At 43.2% G+C, this 16459-nt stretch overlaps 1 protein-coding gene across 1 annotated transcript in view; it reads left to right on the forward strand.

Moving 5' to 3' along the window:
- The window catches only part of srcap (Snf2-related CREBBP activator protein), a gene marked incomplete at its 5' end in the record, with an annotated part of 23301 nt that continues 6842 nt past the window's right edge, over positions 1 to 16459 (forward strand). Inside the window, 30 exons of the mRNA XM_083903710.1 lie at positions 1 to 8; positions 505 to 581; positions 864 to 2956; positions 3380 to 3979; positions 4409 to 4456; positions 4610 to 4864; positions 5735 to 5920; positions 6085 to 6225; positions 6378 to 6570; positions 7239 to 7408; positions 7896 to 7983; positions 8108 to 8197; positions 8675 to 8848; positions 8958 to 9193; positions 9411 to 9588; positions 9684 to 9820; positions 9953 to 10122; positions 10523 to 10852; positions 11029 to 11215; positions 11330 to 11499; positions 12219 to 12370; positions 12554 to 12766; positions 12851 to 13015; positions 13120 to 13275; positions 13577 to 13906; positions 14816 to 14982; positions 15094 to 15407; positions 15519 to 15721; positions 15835 to 16004; positions 16124 to 16320. Coding sequence (XP_083759836.1) covers positions 1 to 8; positions 505 to 581; positions 864 to 2956; positions 3380 to 3979; positions 4409 to 4456; positions 4610 to 4864; positions 5735 to 5920; positions 6085 to 6225; positions 6378 to 6570; positions 7239 to 7408; positions 7896 to 7983; positions 8108 to 8197; positions 8675 to 8848; positions 8958 to 9193; positions 9411 to 9588; positions 9684 to 9820; positions 9953 to 10122; positions 10523 to 10852; positions 11029 to 11215; positions 11330 to 11499; positions 12219 to 12370; positions 12554 to 12766; positions 12851 to 13015; positions 13120 to 13275; positions 13577 to 13906; positions 14816 to 14982; positions 15094 to 15407; positions 15519 to 15721; positions 15835 to 16004; positions 16124 to 16320 — 7598 coding nt within the window. The remainder of the gene's footprint in view (positions 9 to 504; positions 582 to 863; positions 2957 to 3379; positions 3980 to 4408; positions 4457 to 4609; positions 4865 to 5734; positions 5921 to 6084; positions 6226 to 6377; positions 6571 to 7238; positions 7409 to 7895; positions 7984 to 8107; positions 8198 to 8674; positions 8849 to 8957; positions 9194 to 9410; positions 9589 to 9683; positions 9821 to 9952; positions 10123 to 10522; positions 10853 to 11028; positions 11216 to 11329; positions 11500 to 12218; positions 12371 to 12553; positions 12767 to 12850; positions 13016 to 13119; positions 13276 to 13576; positions 13907 to 14815; positions 14983 to 15093; positions 15408 to 15518; positions 15722 to 15834; positions 16005 to 16123; positions 16321 to 16459) is intronic.

Genomic DNA, 16459 nt, shown 5'->3' on the forward strand with positions numbered 1-16459 from the left:
ATGGCTCTGTGAGTGGCGGCTAATATAATGCTCAAAGTCTCATGTATATTTTGTTTTCAAATTGCACGTCTTATGAACTGTATTGTAGCTGTAGTTCATTGATTGCAAAAGTCACTGTCGTCAAACTTAGAACATTGGATCAAGTGTCCAAAATACAAATATGTAATTATCACTAAAAGTAATGATTGCGTACCCCATGTTCCTGGAATACTATGATATTATTATAACTGAAGTTTTAAAACCAGTTTTACTTGGTTCATTTCGAAGGTCAGGACTGCAACAAATTATTCTCATCATGGATAAATAAATGTGTGTGAATTTCACCAGTGTGGAGTTAATGAAATCAAACCTTGTTTGACCGTTTTACATGAAATATCCAGTGATCAAAAATGTTGTCACTTTTTTAATTGTTGTTTGGTTAAGAAGTTTAAGGTGACAGTCAATGTGGTTGGGTAAAAGTTACATTTCCTTCTCTAATCTCTCTTCTATTTTTTGCTTCTGTAGAATATGTGGAGGGGACCTTAATTTCAGCATCCTGGAAGTAGAAAGCACAGAAGATCTGTGTCTCACACCACAGACAGGTGAGAAATTGTTGCTTTCATTTGGTCATTTCTGAATATAACATGTTCTTGCTTATGGCTTTTATTTCTTCTATAACTTTGATAATTTCTCCTTAACTGAGAAAATGGTTTATGTGTTTTTTTTGCCTTTGCAAGTTGAATACATCATCCTGCTTTTGTAGAAAAGACGCAGCACACAGCTACACCCTGACTGCCTTTTTTAACTTACGTCTTTTTGTGTGAGTTTATTTAGTTGTTGTATATCTTTTGTTTAGACACTTTGTTATTGATCTCCATCACCAGGTGCAGTGTGTAGCAGGGGAAACACAGAGGAAGGACGCTCTGGGGAGGAGGCGGTGCGGCAGCAAGCCTCTCCGGCTGTGGATTTGCTGGGTGGCAACCCCCAGGCTGCACAGAATGTGGCTGGGGAGTTGCCTCAGCATGCCCCGCAGCCGGTCGGAGCTGCCCCCCACCCAGACCGTCCGTTCACCAATCCATCCACTGTGCCATTGCCAGAGAGCAACGACTCAGCATTCTTTGGCATGGAGAACATCCTTCCATCACCAATGCCCGAGATTGTCCCCATCAGCAGCAGTACTAAGGACAGTGTCTCGAAGGAAGTCTCCGCTGAGGAAAGCATTTCTGGAGTTGTTGGAGTTGCAAGATCCTTTACGACAGCCCTTACAGAGGATTGTAGCTCCTCTGCTGAGTTGCAAAGGCTTCCAACACCCCTTTGTCCTCCTCTTGCCACAGCCACACAGATCGACAGCACAGTGCAAGAGTTGCAATATGGGTCAAAAACTGAAAAAGAGAAAAGCCACTCATGTAGTGAGACAAACCAGATTCAGCCACATAAAGGTGCTGGGCTTGTGGCTAATGCAAGGACAAAGGAGAAAGAGTCTGCAAGTTTGGAATATAAACCAGAGACTGGGACAAACATGGAACTTGTTGGAAAAGAGGAAACAGGTGGAAATACTGTCCCACAACCATCATCTCAAATCTGTTTTACTGCCTCATCATCTTCTGTCCCACAATCAGATGTTGGATTTAACACAGAACATGGGGCTGTGGGGCAGTCTGACAGGGATTCACTGGTCCATGCAAATCAGCATGGCCACTTATCTCCATCTGGTGCTGATGGTCAAAAAGACTCAAAACCATCTCCACTCCCTTTACCCTCTTTTGACAGGTGTGAGATTAAACATACGAAACAGCAACCTAATATCACCAAGACGATCTCGGATGATGCCAGAGAAATACAGAGAGCCAACTCTGTGGAAACAGCTGAGACAGTGGAGCATGTTAAAGGACCTCTTGAAACTTCTCACAAAGAAACACAACTTCCCTCAACTGAAATACTTGAGACCCCAAATAAAAGAGACATGCTTGATGGATTATACACAAAAACAAGCTCAGTGTCCAGCAACACATCTAACAGAGGAGACGGCAACGTCGACAAAGGCTGCGATCCCATTGAAGGAGAGCCGGTGGATGGAAGCACAAGGGAAGAAGAAACTGACATGGCAATCTCATCTGACTTCACAATACTGCCCCAATGTTCTTCCACACAGGATAGTTCCTCAAAGCTCTCTGCTTCCCCTTCCCTGTTTGACACAGGCATAGTTGTCTCTCTGCAGGAAGGACAAGTTGTAGACGCAGAAACATCTCACCCCTCTGATCAAATCCCCACAACAGAGGCATCACTGGTTGCTGAGCTCCCTGAAGCCCAACAGATTGTGGTTGTCCAAGAGGGAGGGCATATCAGTGAGGACTGGTCTGACATGCATCTGAATCAGAGTTACCTCATACAACAAGAGGATGGCAGTCTGTGTGAAGCTGCCATTGTTAACGAACTGACTTCTGAACCAAAGCTGTATGAAGAGAGGGTTCAGTCACATGTGGAGTTGGACTCACAGCCGGTGTATGAGTTTTGCGGCCTGGTGGAAGAGGTTGCTGAGGAAACGGTGTGTGCCAGTAACATCACACAGATACCTCACTCTCCAGGATATGAAGTGAACCTATTCAATGCATTACTAGAAAACTCTGAGTATACAGTGAAACAGGACTTGGAGATGCACCTTGGACCATCTATTCACACAATCAATGATAGTGACACTGTCATAATTACCCAGCAGCATTTGCCTTCATCAAATGATGCAAATCAAATAGATAATTGCCATACTTTGTCCATACAAAACGTGAGAGCGACTTCTGTCAGACAGCATTTAATATTAGATGCTAACCAAGCTGTTCAAGTGGCAAACTCAAGTGAGGTTTGTTTAGTTGAAGTAGCTGCTGTTACATCTGACCCGTTCACTGTTGAACAGACAGGCACCAGTGGGCAAATTGAGACAACTTGCCCACAGGCCAATGCTGCATTGTCGGACCAAACGGATGTGAGTGATTCTGCTGAAAATCACACAGCTCCCCCAAAACAGGAAGTAGAAGCAACAACTGATTCATTATCTCTCATATCTCCAGTAGTAACTGGGGAGGACACTGGGACACAATCATCTGTTGCTGTTTCAGTACATGTACCTCATTTTGAAAATCCACCTTCTTGTGTGCAGACCCCAGGAATAAATATTGTAAGTGCCACAAAGCTTGAGGCATGTGTATCTTCACGTGAAAGGACCAAAGAAATCCTTGCTTTGACAGAAACTCCATCACATAATGACCAGAGTGTTGCCATGTCCACAGGAACCAATCCAGTGGCTCACTGCAGCACTCCTATCTCTAGTACAAAAAATTCTAATCCGATCCTTCTCAAACTGGGTGGAAGTCCTATCTTGAAAACTCCACCCTCCCTTTTGGCACAGGTGTCCAAGCAGCAAAACGTGGCCAGCAAGCTGGCCAATGCTTCTTGCTCTGGCACAGTATCTGAGGAGTGCCTTCCCCAAATTGTCTCAGCAGCAGACTCTTTGTGTTCGTCAGGCATTTTTAGCAGCCATCAACAGTGCTCCGTCAATAAAGCCTCTGTGCCGGAAGAAGCGTTGTCTGTGGAAGTGCAGCAGGCCAGTATGAGCAGTAATGTCATATTTCAGCCTGACCAGACCGCAATAAGTACACCTGAAAAAGAGGCTTTACTTGTCGCTGAAACTTCAACAAGTGAAGCTGGGTCCCGAGATTGTGTCACACCTACCAATGGCACCCCACCAGGAATCCCACACACTCATGACATCCTCAAAGCATCAATGGAGAGGGAAGATTCAACATCCACCAGTCCTCATGACCCCATCAGCCAACCCGACTCTTTCTATGCGGAGGATGAGAGTGAGGACATGGACCAGGATGAAGCCATGGCAGAAACTGAGGCTCAGGAGGTTGCTTCAGGGCAGATAAGCAGTCCAGATGAAGGCAGTGATGAAGACCCTGATGAAGACAAAGCAGAAATGGCTTCACCCAGCTCTCCACACAAGGTATTTTCATGAGGAATGGGATGTTGTATTAAACTAATTTGAATCATAGAGTAAGGGAGGTGCAGAATAGGTAGGATTTGAAAACAAAGTGACACCTTTTCTGATGCAACACAAGAACACAATGTCTTTGTGTTGTGCTTGTTTTTTAGTGGCATTTATATGATAGCATTTCAGAAAACGGCAGTAAACTTGAAATCTGTATTTGCCAAGGACGAAATTGCTTTATTTGCTATCACGTCGTTATTCCATCATGTCGTTGTTTTTCTGTGATTCACATGAGGTATGCTGGCATGTTTTAACTGTGTAAATATGGCATCACTCTGGTATTATACCTATCCCTCAGTCTGCATGTAGTCCATATTTATGTAAATCGTTTTTGCTCTTTCGTGATTTTATTTGGCCGCATGCTAAGCCATGTGTGTTTTCCAGCATGGACAGAGCAGGACAGACATGAAGGCATTGTTCCTTAACATCACAGTTTGTAGCGTATTGTGACTATTTCATGTTTCATAATTCTGCACTAAAAGCAAGCTGCATGTGACTTCTGTTACATTTAAGAGCAGTATGCTCACATCAGCTAGTTTCTGTTATTGACTTATTTCCTTTTCATACTTGTCCCATGGCCTTTAGGTACAGCAATGGATTGCAGACAGGGCTACCTTGAATTCATCTCCTGTCTCACCCTCCACCTCCTCTTCCTACCCTGGTCCCTCACCCGGCTGTGACTGGAGCACACGGCGGGAGAAGTCCTCGCCTCTCCGGGATCCTCACGGCAAATTTGTTTCTCCTTCCCTTCTTGGTGGCTACAGCTCGCCCTCTGATCAGACCACTCCTCAACGACCCCGTGGGGAGCGTCACACAGACATGGCAGAGCTGGCTAAACACGTGAGTGAGCCTTGAAATACAGTTTGTAATGGGAAATGGGAAATCATGGTCGCTGCTTGAGTTTAAAAGAACCGTGTTTAGTTAATAAATCTATATGACATTTTTGTTCTTCAGTTGATCTGAGATGGCACAAAAGACTTTCAGTCACAGTTTATTTGCCTCATGCCTTGATGGGGCTGCTGTCAGAGACTGACATTTAAATCATATAAAATATATCTCTGACACAACATTTTTGGTTTGCCGCAGGGAGATTAAACTACTTGGTTTCTGATTAATGCTGTCACAATTGGTTTGGGGTTGATATTTAATACAAAAGTAATTCTTGATTCAGTAAAGAGATAGCAAAGCACTATTTTTACTTCACTCTGTGCTAGGCCACACTTATGTCTGTAGTATTGCTGTGTTCAGTAAAATTACTGCATTTTTCAAATGTTTGCCATTTTATACTTTTTCTAGCTCTGGAGAATATGCTGCTTTTCATTTTTTTAAACTTAACTTGATGCATTCAGAAGTATGTCAAGTAGAAACACATCACAAGGGCAGCCTTATATTATCATTAATATTACAATTATTCTCAAACGATGTAGAGCGGCATGTCTGCTGCAGCACAGGAGAAAATGGAAAAGAGATACGGGTGCATATATAATGAAAGTTTTCATGCAAAACTTTCCCCTGCAAAGCTGTACACCATCAGAGTTCTGTGCTATGCCCCCCGTGTGTTGACAACAATCAATCTATTCAGAATCATAGAAGTTAAAAGCTATGATCTTGAATGAACTCATTTTAATTTCAGAATCACTAGATCACAAGTGAAACAATGTGGTGGCAGGATTTAATGAGGGATTTTTTTTTTTCATTTGTGTCGTGCAGGAAGCAGACATTGAGCATCGGACCCTGGCACTCAAGCGAGAAGGCTTCTGGTCAATGAAGCGTCTCACGCGTTTGACAGAACCTGTGCGACCAAAAGTTCACTGGGATTACTTGTGTGAGGAGATGCAGTGGCTCTCTGCAGATTTTGCCCAAGAGAGGCGATGGAAGAGAGGCGTGGCCAGAAAGGTGAGTGCTTCCCTTCACTTGTCACATATGCTTAATTAGCATGCTTCTAAATCGAATTACTTTAACACCACTTGAGTAGCTTTTCTGAAAAGGTGTTTTATAAATATTTTTTTGTGTTCTATACAGTTTATGTTCTATATTGGATCTGTTATTGTGTTTTTTAGGTAGTACGAATGGTGATGCGACACCACGAGGAGCTGAGGCAAAAAGAAGAGAAAGCCAAGAGAGACGAGCATGCTAAAATTAGAAAAGTTGCCTCTTCTATTGCAAAGGAAGTGCGGGCATTCTGGAGCAGTGTTGAAAAGGTAAAGAATTGCAAAATTTGACACTGGTTAAGTGTTAAATCTGTGATTTCTATGCATCTTTCAGAAAGAATATAAATCTATGCAGTTACAGTCGATAAATATTTGCGGAGGAGCATAAAGTCTTAAGAGTGGTGTTGTCTTTGACCATAAAGGTGGTGCAATACAAGCAGCAATCCAGATTGGAGGAAAAGAGGAAGAAGGCGTTGGACCTGCAGCTCGACTTCATTGTTGGCCAGACGGAGAAATACTCGGACCTTCTCAGCAAATCACTAGCAACCACAAGGCCGGCTGAAACTGTCCCAGTGGCTCCCCAAAAATCTATGCCGCCTCCTGCTGATGAGGATGGTAAGGAGAATTCGCTTTTTTTTTTTTATTTAATAAAATGAGCTTGGTCCTGAAAATCCCTTCAGTTGGTCCATTGGTTCAGACTTCGACGTTGGCATAGCTACACCACCAATGACTGAATTTTCTTTGACTGCCACAGAGGTATGATGAAGACAAAAGGCTCTTTTTGACTGTCAAGGTTGTTTCATCTTTGAAAGAATCCACCATAATCTCACGTCTGAAAATCTCACCTTCTTACCTTAGCTCAAATGTACTCTGGCTTGACTGATATGATGTTAAATCAGATCTGTCATTGCAATACACCTGAAGACTACTCTAACTTTTCTCAACAACCGACCGATGAGAAACTTGTCAAACTTGTCACACTAGTCTGCAGCCATTGTCGGCAATGGATCATGATTCCTAAAGCATGGCTGTGTGCAGTCATTTCAGGTTAAGGGTTTGTTCAGGCAGAGGAAGGACATGGTTCATTTTTGTGCCAGTAGTTGAGTCTTCGTCTTCATTATGTGAAAGTTATGTGGTGGTGAATTGCAAAATGAATATTCTTGGACATCAAGAATCTCTGACACTGGAACAGTGTCTCCTGAAATGTTGTGAACATGTGGCTTAAAACCTTACAGCTGAGTGTTTTTGTGGCATGAGCACAAACCATTCCTTTTTTAATGCAGACAGAGACTTTGAGCCACCATGTGAGGAGGAAGATGATGAGGAGACGATAGACGTGGAGGAGCAGCAGGAGGGCAATGATGCTGAGAGCCACCGGAGAGAGATTGAACTGCTGAAGGAGGAGGGCATGCTGCCACTGGACCAGTTACTCAGCACCCTCAACCTGCCACAGGTACCTCCACAAACCTGCCAGCACTGGGAAATTGTCACTGATTCTTCACTGAGCTTACTTTTAAGATTTTCTGTTGTGTCATGCTCTCGTTTAAACCGTACGTGGAATTACAGTTCAGAATTCATTCGAAACTTATTGGCACATTCAGACATTAACCATTAACTATAGAGCTGAAAGAAACCTGGACTGCATGTCCATGCTTTTCTTTTTAAAAGATAATTATTACAAAATTAGTGTTATTGCTATCCCACTGTTAAACCACAAGTAAAATGAATATATATCTCTTGTCTGTATTACGTATTTTGCCTAACATATGGATCATGTCATCTATCTGTTTTTCAGTTATAAAATATAGTATATTTCAGATTCAGGGGTTGAACAAATGAATACATACACATCTAATAAATATTTTGGTTGTGCTGTTAAATATAATCATGTTAAATTAGGTTTACATTTGATGCAAATACTCTGTCATTGCACTACATAGGACTCGGTCTCTGAGGAAGAAGGCTCTGATGAAACGTCTCCATTAGTGGAAGAGGAAGATGGTGAATTCACTGCCAATGAAGAGGATGGTAAGATCACTTCTCTCATGGTATAGAAGAGCATAAATTATACTGCATTTGGGAAATTAATCACTGCACCAGAATTTTCTTGGAAATGTTATGAAATAAATGTTCAATTTCTTCTCTTTTTCAGCTGAGGACGAAGAGGACACAATAGCAGCCCAGGAGAAGGTTGAGGGAACGGTAGATCATGCAGAAGAACTGGATGAACTAGCTAAAGAAGGTTGGTGCTTTTTCTTTTTCTTTTTTTTTTATTGGTGCACACTGTAAAATAAATTATGCTTTTGTATTGTGTGGCCTTGTGTTCATTTGTGCAACACTTGATAGTTCTGTAAAGTGTGTTGTCCTTGAAAATAATTTGCCCAATAGCTTAAATGTCTGTGTAAAAACGTTGATATTACAAGGAAATAACTATGAAGGGTCTGCATGGGCTTAGAAGAAGACATAAAGTCATACAGTATAAGCCAGAACTTGGAGTACTGTGGATGTATTTTGACACATTAAAAAGCTCACAGACGGTGAAACAACTTGACTTTTACAATCCGGTGTTCAGATCTTCAATGGCAACACCATTGCTATACTATTGCAAACAAGTAATTTCATATCTCAAAGTCTTTTCCATGTCAAGTTCATTCAAATATTAAAAAAACAACTGTTTTACTCGTCTTCTACCCTGACATGTCTCTAAATCTCCGCGTAGGTGACATGAGTATTGAGGAGCTGTTGGAGAAATACAAAGGAGCTTATGCCTCAGACGTTGAGGCAACGTCAGCTTCTGTCTCTAAAGCGAGCTCCGACTCTGAGGCATCTGGGGATGACGAGGTGGAGACTGAGGAAGACGAAAGTGATGTGGAAAGCAACTCTTCCTCCTCAGGTATTCATGGTGTCAATAAGAATTACAACTGCTCACGTCATCCTGCATGATTTTGACATTTCCATCAGTAAAATAACTTTAACAACTTCTTCTGATGTGTTGCTCCTAGTGTCACCTGGAGACAGTGGAGAGGAGGATGAGAGCGAGAAAGAAGAGAGTAAGGAAGACGACGAAGAAGAGGAGGAGGAAGAGGATGACGGCTGTGGAGATGAAGGGATGGAGCTCTTGCTCAAGGAAGGAGACCACAGCCCACCCTCTGGCTCACGACCAAAGAAAGAAATCAGCCATATTGCTGCCACTGCAGAGAGCCTGCAGCCTAAAGGCTACACTCTGGCTACTACAAAGGTCAGTAATGAATCTTAATGAATGAATGATAGTTGAGGCTAATTGCATGCAAACTCCTTGAGTGTAGTGCAGATGTAACGGATCTTTATTGTTGTAGCAGGAGAAACCCCTCCAAATCAGTAGTTTATAAAGTAGGACTGTTTTGTGTGTTCAAGTTCACCAACACAATCCTGTGCAGTTCAGGACCATAGATTTCTCATCTTCTGCCCAATAAAAGGTCAAGACCCCCATCCCATTCCTGCTGCACGGCACGTTGCGAGAATACCAGCACATTGGACTCGACTGGTTGGTCACCATGTATGAGAAAAAGCTAAATGGCATTTTGGCTGATGAGATGGGTTTGGGAAAGACGATCCAGACGATCGCTCTGCTTGCTCACCTCGCCTGTGAAAAAGGTAATGTACAGTCTCCCAAATACAGCACTTTAATGTTTTTTCTATTTCATTCTATCCTTTCATTTACTTACATTTCCTTGGTTGTTGCTATTTAGGTAATTGGGGCCCTCACCTGATCATCGTCCCCACCAGTGTGATGTTGAACTGGGAGATGGAGCTGAAGCGCTGGTGTCCCGGGTTTAAAATCCTCACTTATTTTGGTAGCCAAAAGGAGAGGAAGCTAAAGAGACAGGTAATATTTCCAATGGCTCTGGGTGGTTTTATCTGCAGTTTGCTTGATTCCAGTGTGGGAGCTGCAATTACTTAATTATAATTAAATGTGGTTGACAATATTAGAAATGTACTACTGTTCTCCTCTTCTCAGGGCTGGACAAAGCCTAATGCTTTCCACGTGTGCATCACTTCGTACAAGCTGGTGCTGCAGGATCATCAGGCCTTTCGACGCAAGTCTTGGCGTTACCTCATCCTAGATGAGGCCCAAAACATCAAAAACTTTAAGTCGCAGCGCTGGCAGAGCCTGCTGAACTTCAACAGGTCAGTGAAGCTGGGTATTTTGTATTCTCGGAAGTATGCACTCTGAATAATTATTTTCCCACTACTGATGAGTCAACATATATCTACAGCATTTTTGATGCGAACAGTTGTATTTATTTTTGGGAGGTAGGCCCAAAGAAAATGTGTTTTTGAAAGAAAATGTGAGCATCCTGAAAAGTTGACAAATGACCAGTGAGGCAAGTTTTGTTTCTCTGCAAACAGACACATTTTCGTGTTCAAGTTGGCACCAAGTCAGTCAACTCTAGGGAGTTTTAGTTAGTTTTTTTTTATTAGAAATCTATTTCATTGAGAAAGTCCTGATTAGATTAAAGTTCTTTTTGTCATCTTAAGTCATGAGGATAAACAGTGAAACGTCTTCTCTGACATCTCCCAATTTCAGCCACCGGCGACTGCTGCTGACTGGAACCCCACTGCAGAACAGCTTGATGGAGCTGTGGTCTCTGATGCACTTCCTCATGCCCCATGTCTTCCAGTCCCACCGTGAGTTTAAAGAGTGGTTTTCAAACCCGCTTACAGGAATGATTGAGGGCAGTCAGGAGTACAACGAGGGCCTGGTCAAGAGGCTTCACAAGGTGCTGAGACCTTTTCTGCTCCGGAGGATCAAAATTGATGTTGAGAAGCAGATGCCCAAAAAATATGAGCACGTTGTGCGCTGTCGCCTTTCCAAGAGACAACGATTCCTCTACGATGACTTCATGGCACAGGCCTCGTAAGTAACAGTTTTGTGCAAGAGAATTTAGCAATGTTCAAAATTAGTTTATTTTTGTCTTTAATAACTGTAACAAACACAAAGATATATGAATTATATTAACAGTTGGTCACATACTGTTATTGTTGATACTATCTTTAAGGTCTCTTCATTCCCTTTTTGTGTGTAATTCACAGGACACGGGAAACACTGGCTAGCGGTCACTTCATGTCTGTGATCAATATCCTAATGCAACTCCGCAAAGTGTGCAACCACCCCAACCTGTTTGACCCTCGACCCATCCAGTCTCCCTTCATCACAAAGCCCATTGTTTTCCGTACAGCCTCTTTGGTGCACGAAGCCCTGGAGATCTCTCCTTTAAAGGTCAGCATTTAAGGGAGACCATGAAATCTTTGATTTGGTTTGAAATATGAAGAGAAAAAATACTTTGAAACTGAGCACTATTGAGGTAATAATTTGTTCAATTTTTCTCCACAGCGCTGCGACTTGTCAACGTTTGACCTTGTTGGTTTAGAGAGCCGTGTGTCCCGGTACCAGGCAGATGTCTTCCTGCCACGGCACATGGTCACGCGCCAATTAATCCAGGAGATCATGGAGTCTCCTGGACCTCCTCCGAGACCCAAACCAGTACGCATGAAGGTCAACAGGTACAGATTCAAACTAATACTTTTGCAGTCAAGTATTCCTGATTCTCAGATTAGTATTTCAGTTATATTGAGTTGCCAGTGTACAAGAAGATAATACCAACAGGTGGAATATGATTTTATTCCTGTCCTTGCTCTTCTTTGCTTTTGGTCAAACTGGTCACAATTTTATCACATTTTTCCATTAACCTTTAACAATTGATTATTTACTATTCTGCAAGTTTCCCTATGTTAAAACATAGCCCTAAAATACATTTTAATTTAAAGTGTCAGCCTGAAGCAGCTTCAGCTTCTGTCCTGGAGGAAATACTTACCCTGTGCTTTCTGACCACGGTATTTCAGCTAAGCAGTTAAGTTAACACAAGCAAAACTCTTGTTGCACTTTAGGCAAAGACTATTATCAGCATCAGTTCTGATAAAACATAACCAGACTTTTGAACGTTTAACTTTCTCCACTGTTTGGTCTGACTCCTATAGCGGTTTCCAGAGAGCAGATCCCTGCAAACCAATCAGAGAAGTTTAAATCGGGTCTAAACATTTCAATCTTCTATTACCCTCACTTACACTAGTTATTGCTGGGCTGGGTGTATGTGTGGCGAGGAAGACGTGGGTTGGTTTACGTTTGATTCTCAACCTAGGGAGATTTCCAGAAATCCCATATGTATGTAATCAAATACATTCATATTATTGTTGATCTTTGACATATTGTCTGTCTGTTTCAGGATGTTCCAGCCGCCGCCCAAGGGTGATAACAGACCGTTCCTGCTGATGAACAAACCTACCTGCTCTGTGCCACCTGCAGCTCAGACTCCCAAACCACCTCCAATCACTGAAGTTACCTCAAGTCCTGCAACTGCTCCTGTAGTTCAACAAGGCAAGCAGTAGATACAGTAGATACAACTAAACCAAAGATGCAGTTTATGCTGTTGTCTTATTGATATTGCTGTAGTTTGAGATTTCCAGCCATAATTCTAGACCACATTAGTGATAATGTTGCCTTCCCCAAACCATCTTTCTCTTACTAATGTCTCCTCATGTTTTTTTTTTGTCTTTGTAGTGGTGTGTTCTGTTGCATCTGCCCCCCCTCCCCGCACATCCATGCATCCTGCAGCTCAAACTGCTGTGAGATCCAGTGTGCCCAAGCCAGTACTGACTGTACGGCCTCCTAATACTCCCTGCACAGCCAGCATTCCTGTCCATCCAAGTCCAAACCCTACCGGCATGCCCCAGAGGGTTCTTCTTAGTCCAGATATGCAAGCCAGGTTGCCTTGTGAGTATATATTTTTAATTTCTATTACTTTCTGATTTGTTGAAAATGTTTCTCATCCTCTTCTTTTTGTTTTCCCTTTTAAAGCTGGCGAAGTAGTGAGCATAGCTCAGCTTGCCTCCTTGGCAGGGCGACCCGTGTCATCATGTCAGGGCAGTAAACCAGTCACCTTTCAACTTCAGGGCAACAAGCTGACTCTCTCTGGAGCTCAGATCCACCAAGTCCCTACGGCTACTCCACGCCCTATTCAAGGTGAGTGTAAATCTGATCTCTCACTAAAGGATTGTTTTAAATTACTGTAAATGACCGGCTACGAACTGAAATTGTTCCTGTGGTCTGACTCGCTTTCCCTGTAGGAAATGTAATGCACCTGATGTCCACCGGGGTGCAGCACCACATTATCAGTCAACCTGCTCAGGTGGCTGTCCAGAGCCCCGCAAGCACGAACACTGCCAACACCTCTTCCACTGCTCCCCCTGTGAATCGCCTATCTCATAATGCCCCTGCACAAGGTTTTCAATGCTTTCTTTTCTTTACATTGCTTTTCCACATTATGTCAGTAGACATCAGTCATTATACGTTCATGCCTTTCACTGACGTATGTCCTTTACTTTTTGTGAAGTTGAACTTAATGCAAGAACTGACCTCAACTGAGAGGAAGGACCCTCATTTAAGAGGCATTTTCTGTTTTTTGTTCCGTGTCAGAAAATCAATTTAAATCTCATCATTCAAAGTGATCGCTATTATTTCTGTGCTTAACCATTTCAATTAGGTTTCCTTCTCAAAGCTGACATGGTTTTGAATGTTTTTCAGTGCCCCCATCCATGGTGAGCAGCCCCGGCGTAGTGAAGATCGTTGTGCGCCAGTCAGCAGGCAAGGAGGGTGGGCCTGTGCCCACCCTGGCAGTGGCTCCTTCCCCCCGTGTTGTTCCTCAGGCACCCCCCACCTTGCATGCCCACGTCCACACAACCCCCATCAGAAACACAGCTCCACTGCAAATAGCCCAGCGCACCCCTGGTCCTGCTACTGCCCACTACACCATAGCTCCTCCCAGAAACACTAGTTCAACCCCGAACCAGCCCCAACCCCCTCGCCCTGTTCTCAAAGTAGTGCAGACCCCTTCATCGAGCACAGAGAGGCCAGGTGAGAGAACGTTATTCTCTCTCGAGCTAATTCATAAGGCTGCATGCATGCATGATGGGCAGAACTGGGTCAAACCTTTATTGCAACTGATCTTTGCTATTTTGTTGTTACATGCCTTTCCATTTTACTTTTTGTAATCTTCTTTTAGAGTGTGTACTGTGTCAAGTTAGAGAAAACATCCTTGGAGTTTAGATGGTGGCAAGAAATAATTTCAAACCAGTTTCGTTTAAAGATCTGTTTCTGGCATGTTTGATTATATATTCTTCTTTTGGGTCCCATATGGTTAACTTACTGCAATCATCTTTCTCTTGTGAGGGAATGCAGGCTATGGGATTAGAGGAACATGCTATCCCTTGGTAGATTTAAAGGATGCTTGCTCCTCTGCTATTTTTCAAATGTGTATGGCATGACATCAGCCTTTGAGGGAAGGATCTGACACGTTGGTCCCCTTTACACCTGACATTAAAATGCATTTTCTGTGAGCTGATTGCAGTTGGATAGAACCTGACCTCTTGTACAGGTGTAAATACACCCAAGTCTCACCGAGAATGAATTGTTATCCGATCTGCCAAACAATTTTGGGAGGTGGTCGGAGAGTACATTGAACAGAAGTGTAAATGCATGCTAATGCCAGGTGTAAAGGGGGCCATGGACAAAAATCGGGGCCATAGGCAAAAATCAGGGCCAACCACTGCCTTGTCTATTACTTTAATTGTTCAAAGGTCTTGACCGGTGCTGGAGGCCTAGTACAGAAAAAGTCGAGCGATAAATTACGGTTAGAATGTCCAAATATTATGAGCCAATACAACTACATTTTATTCATAGATTAGCCAAATGTTTTTTGTAGGAAATGTTTCTATGTATTCACCAACAGGAATGTTAACTTTGCTTTCTCCTCTCTCCCATCAGCTCCTGCAACCCCCTCATCCTCTGCATCAAAGTCTTTAACAACACCACGTGACAGTAGCAGCAGTCAAAAACCTGTTACCATGAAGTCGAAGCTCAGTGCAGGGGAAAAAACCTTCCCTCCACCCAGAAAAGTACCTCGTCCACCTCCTCGTTCCCCTTTTTACATGGTAAGCAAGTTGCACCTCTTTTTGTCTTTATGAAACTGAACTTCAATTATAAACATCATCATTGCCGTTTTATCCACTTCTTGACATGCCCTTTACCTTCTATCTCAACAGCCGTGGCTGGCAGAGAGCTATAAACAGCAGCATGACAGTCAGCTGGACTTCATCTTTAGAGTCAATGAGCAGCACTGTGGAGCAAAGCCCGTGTATGGCCAAGAGGTTTTGGAATTTCTGACTTTTCTCCCAGGCCCTCGTCCCTCTCCAGCTGCCCTGTCTACTCGGGCAGAATGGGGGCGGTCAGGTCACAGCAGCTGTCTTGTCACACAGTTCCAAAACAAATATGACATCTGGTCACAGAGTCGTGCTGTGAAAAAAGCTATCCACAGCATTGAGGCGAGGCTGGAGCTACTCTCTGACATTATAGACAGGTGATCACTTGATCTGTTTTTTTTTGGACATTATGTCAACTGAGGATACAAGAGCTGTAACTAAGGGGGAAGATTTGTGATTAACTTGTAATTCTTCTCGATTTATTTTAGGTTCACATTTGCGATTCCGCCCGTAGAGGCTCCTTCAATCTCCATGCACTGCTGCCATCCTCCTCCCTCTTTGAGCCACAGTCAGTCAGTCTTCTCCTCCATGCTATCAAGTCGGGTTGCTCCACTCACAAGCAATCTCCATCGTATCCAGAGTAGCATGAGGACTCAGTTTCCAGATCTGAGGCTCATTCAGTATGACTGTGGTGAGTTGCCAAGATGTCTAAATCTATTAAATGCTTTTCATATCCTTTGTCAGTCATATGCATGTGACGGTTTTCCTGAGTTTTGTTGCTACTGTGTGCTCCCCCATGTGCAGGTAAGCTTCAGACTCTCCATACTTTGCTGCGAAAGTTGAAGACGGGAGGCCACAGGGTGCTGATCTTCACTCAGATGACACGAATGTTAGATGTGCTGGAACAGTTTCTTAACTACCACGGACACATCTACCTCCGCCTTGATGGTAGCACTCGTGTGGAGATGAGACAGGTGTGTAGGCACATTATCATCAAAAATGGGATGATATTTTAATTTTATACTATTGGACAAATTGAGTTGTGGACATTCCTCCCTGTTGCTTATTCCCTGTACACCAACTTCTCCTCCAGTCCCTAATGGAGCGCTTCAACGCAGATCGACGCATCTTCTGCTTCATTTTGTCAACTCGCAGTGGAGGTGTGGGGGTGAACCTGACAGGAGCCGACACTGTGGTTTTCTATGACAGTGACTGGAACCCTACCATGGATGCCCAGGCACAGGACCGATGTCATCGTATCGGACAGACGCGTGATGTCCACATCTATAGGTGAGGCTTTTTTTTGTGGCTGATTTTGCCATATATTATATTTTAGTGGTGCCAGGACGCCACAATTTACTTCAAGATGAAACAAGATCTTGTATATTTAATTTAAAGAAACCTCCTGACTGGGTATTCTTAAGGAACA

This window comes from Microchirus variegatus (assembly GCF_963457635.1).
Source record: "Microchirus variegatus genome assembly, chromosome: 17".
Classification (NCBI taxonomy): Eukaryota; Metazoa; Chordata; class Actinopteri; order Pleuronectiformes; family Soleidae; genus Microchirus; species Microchirus variegatus.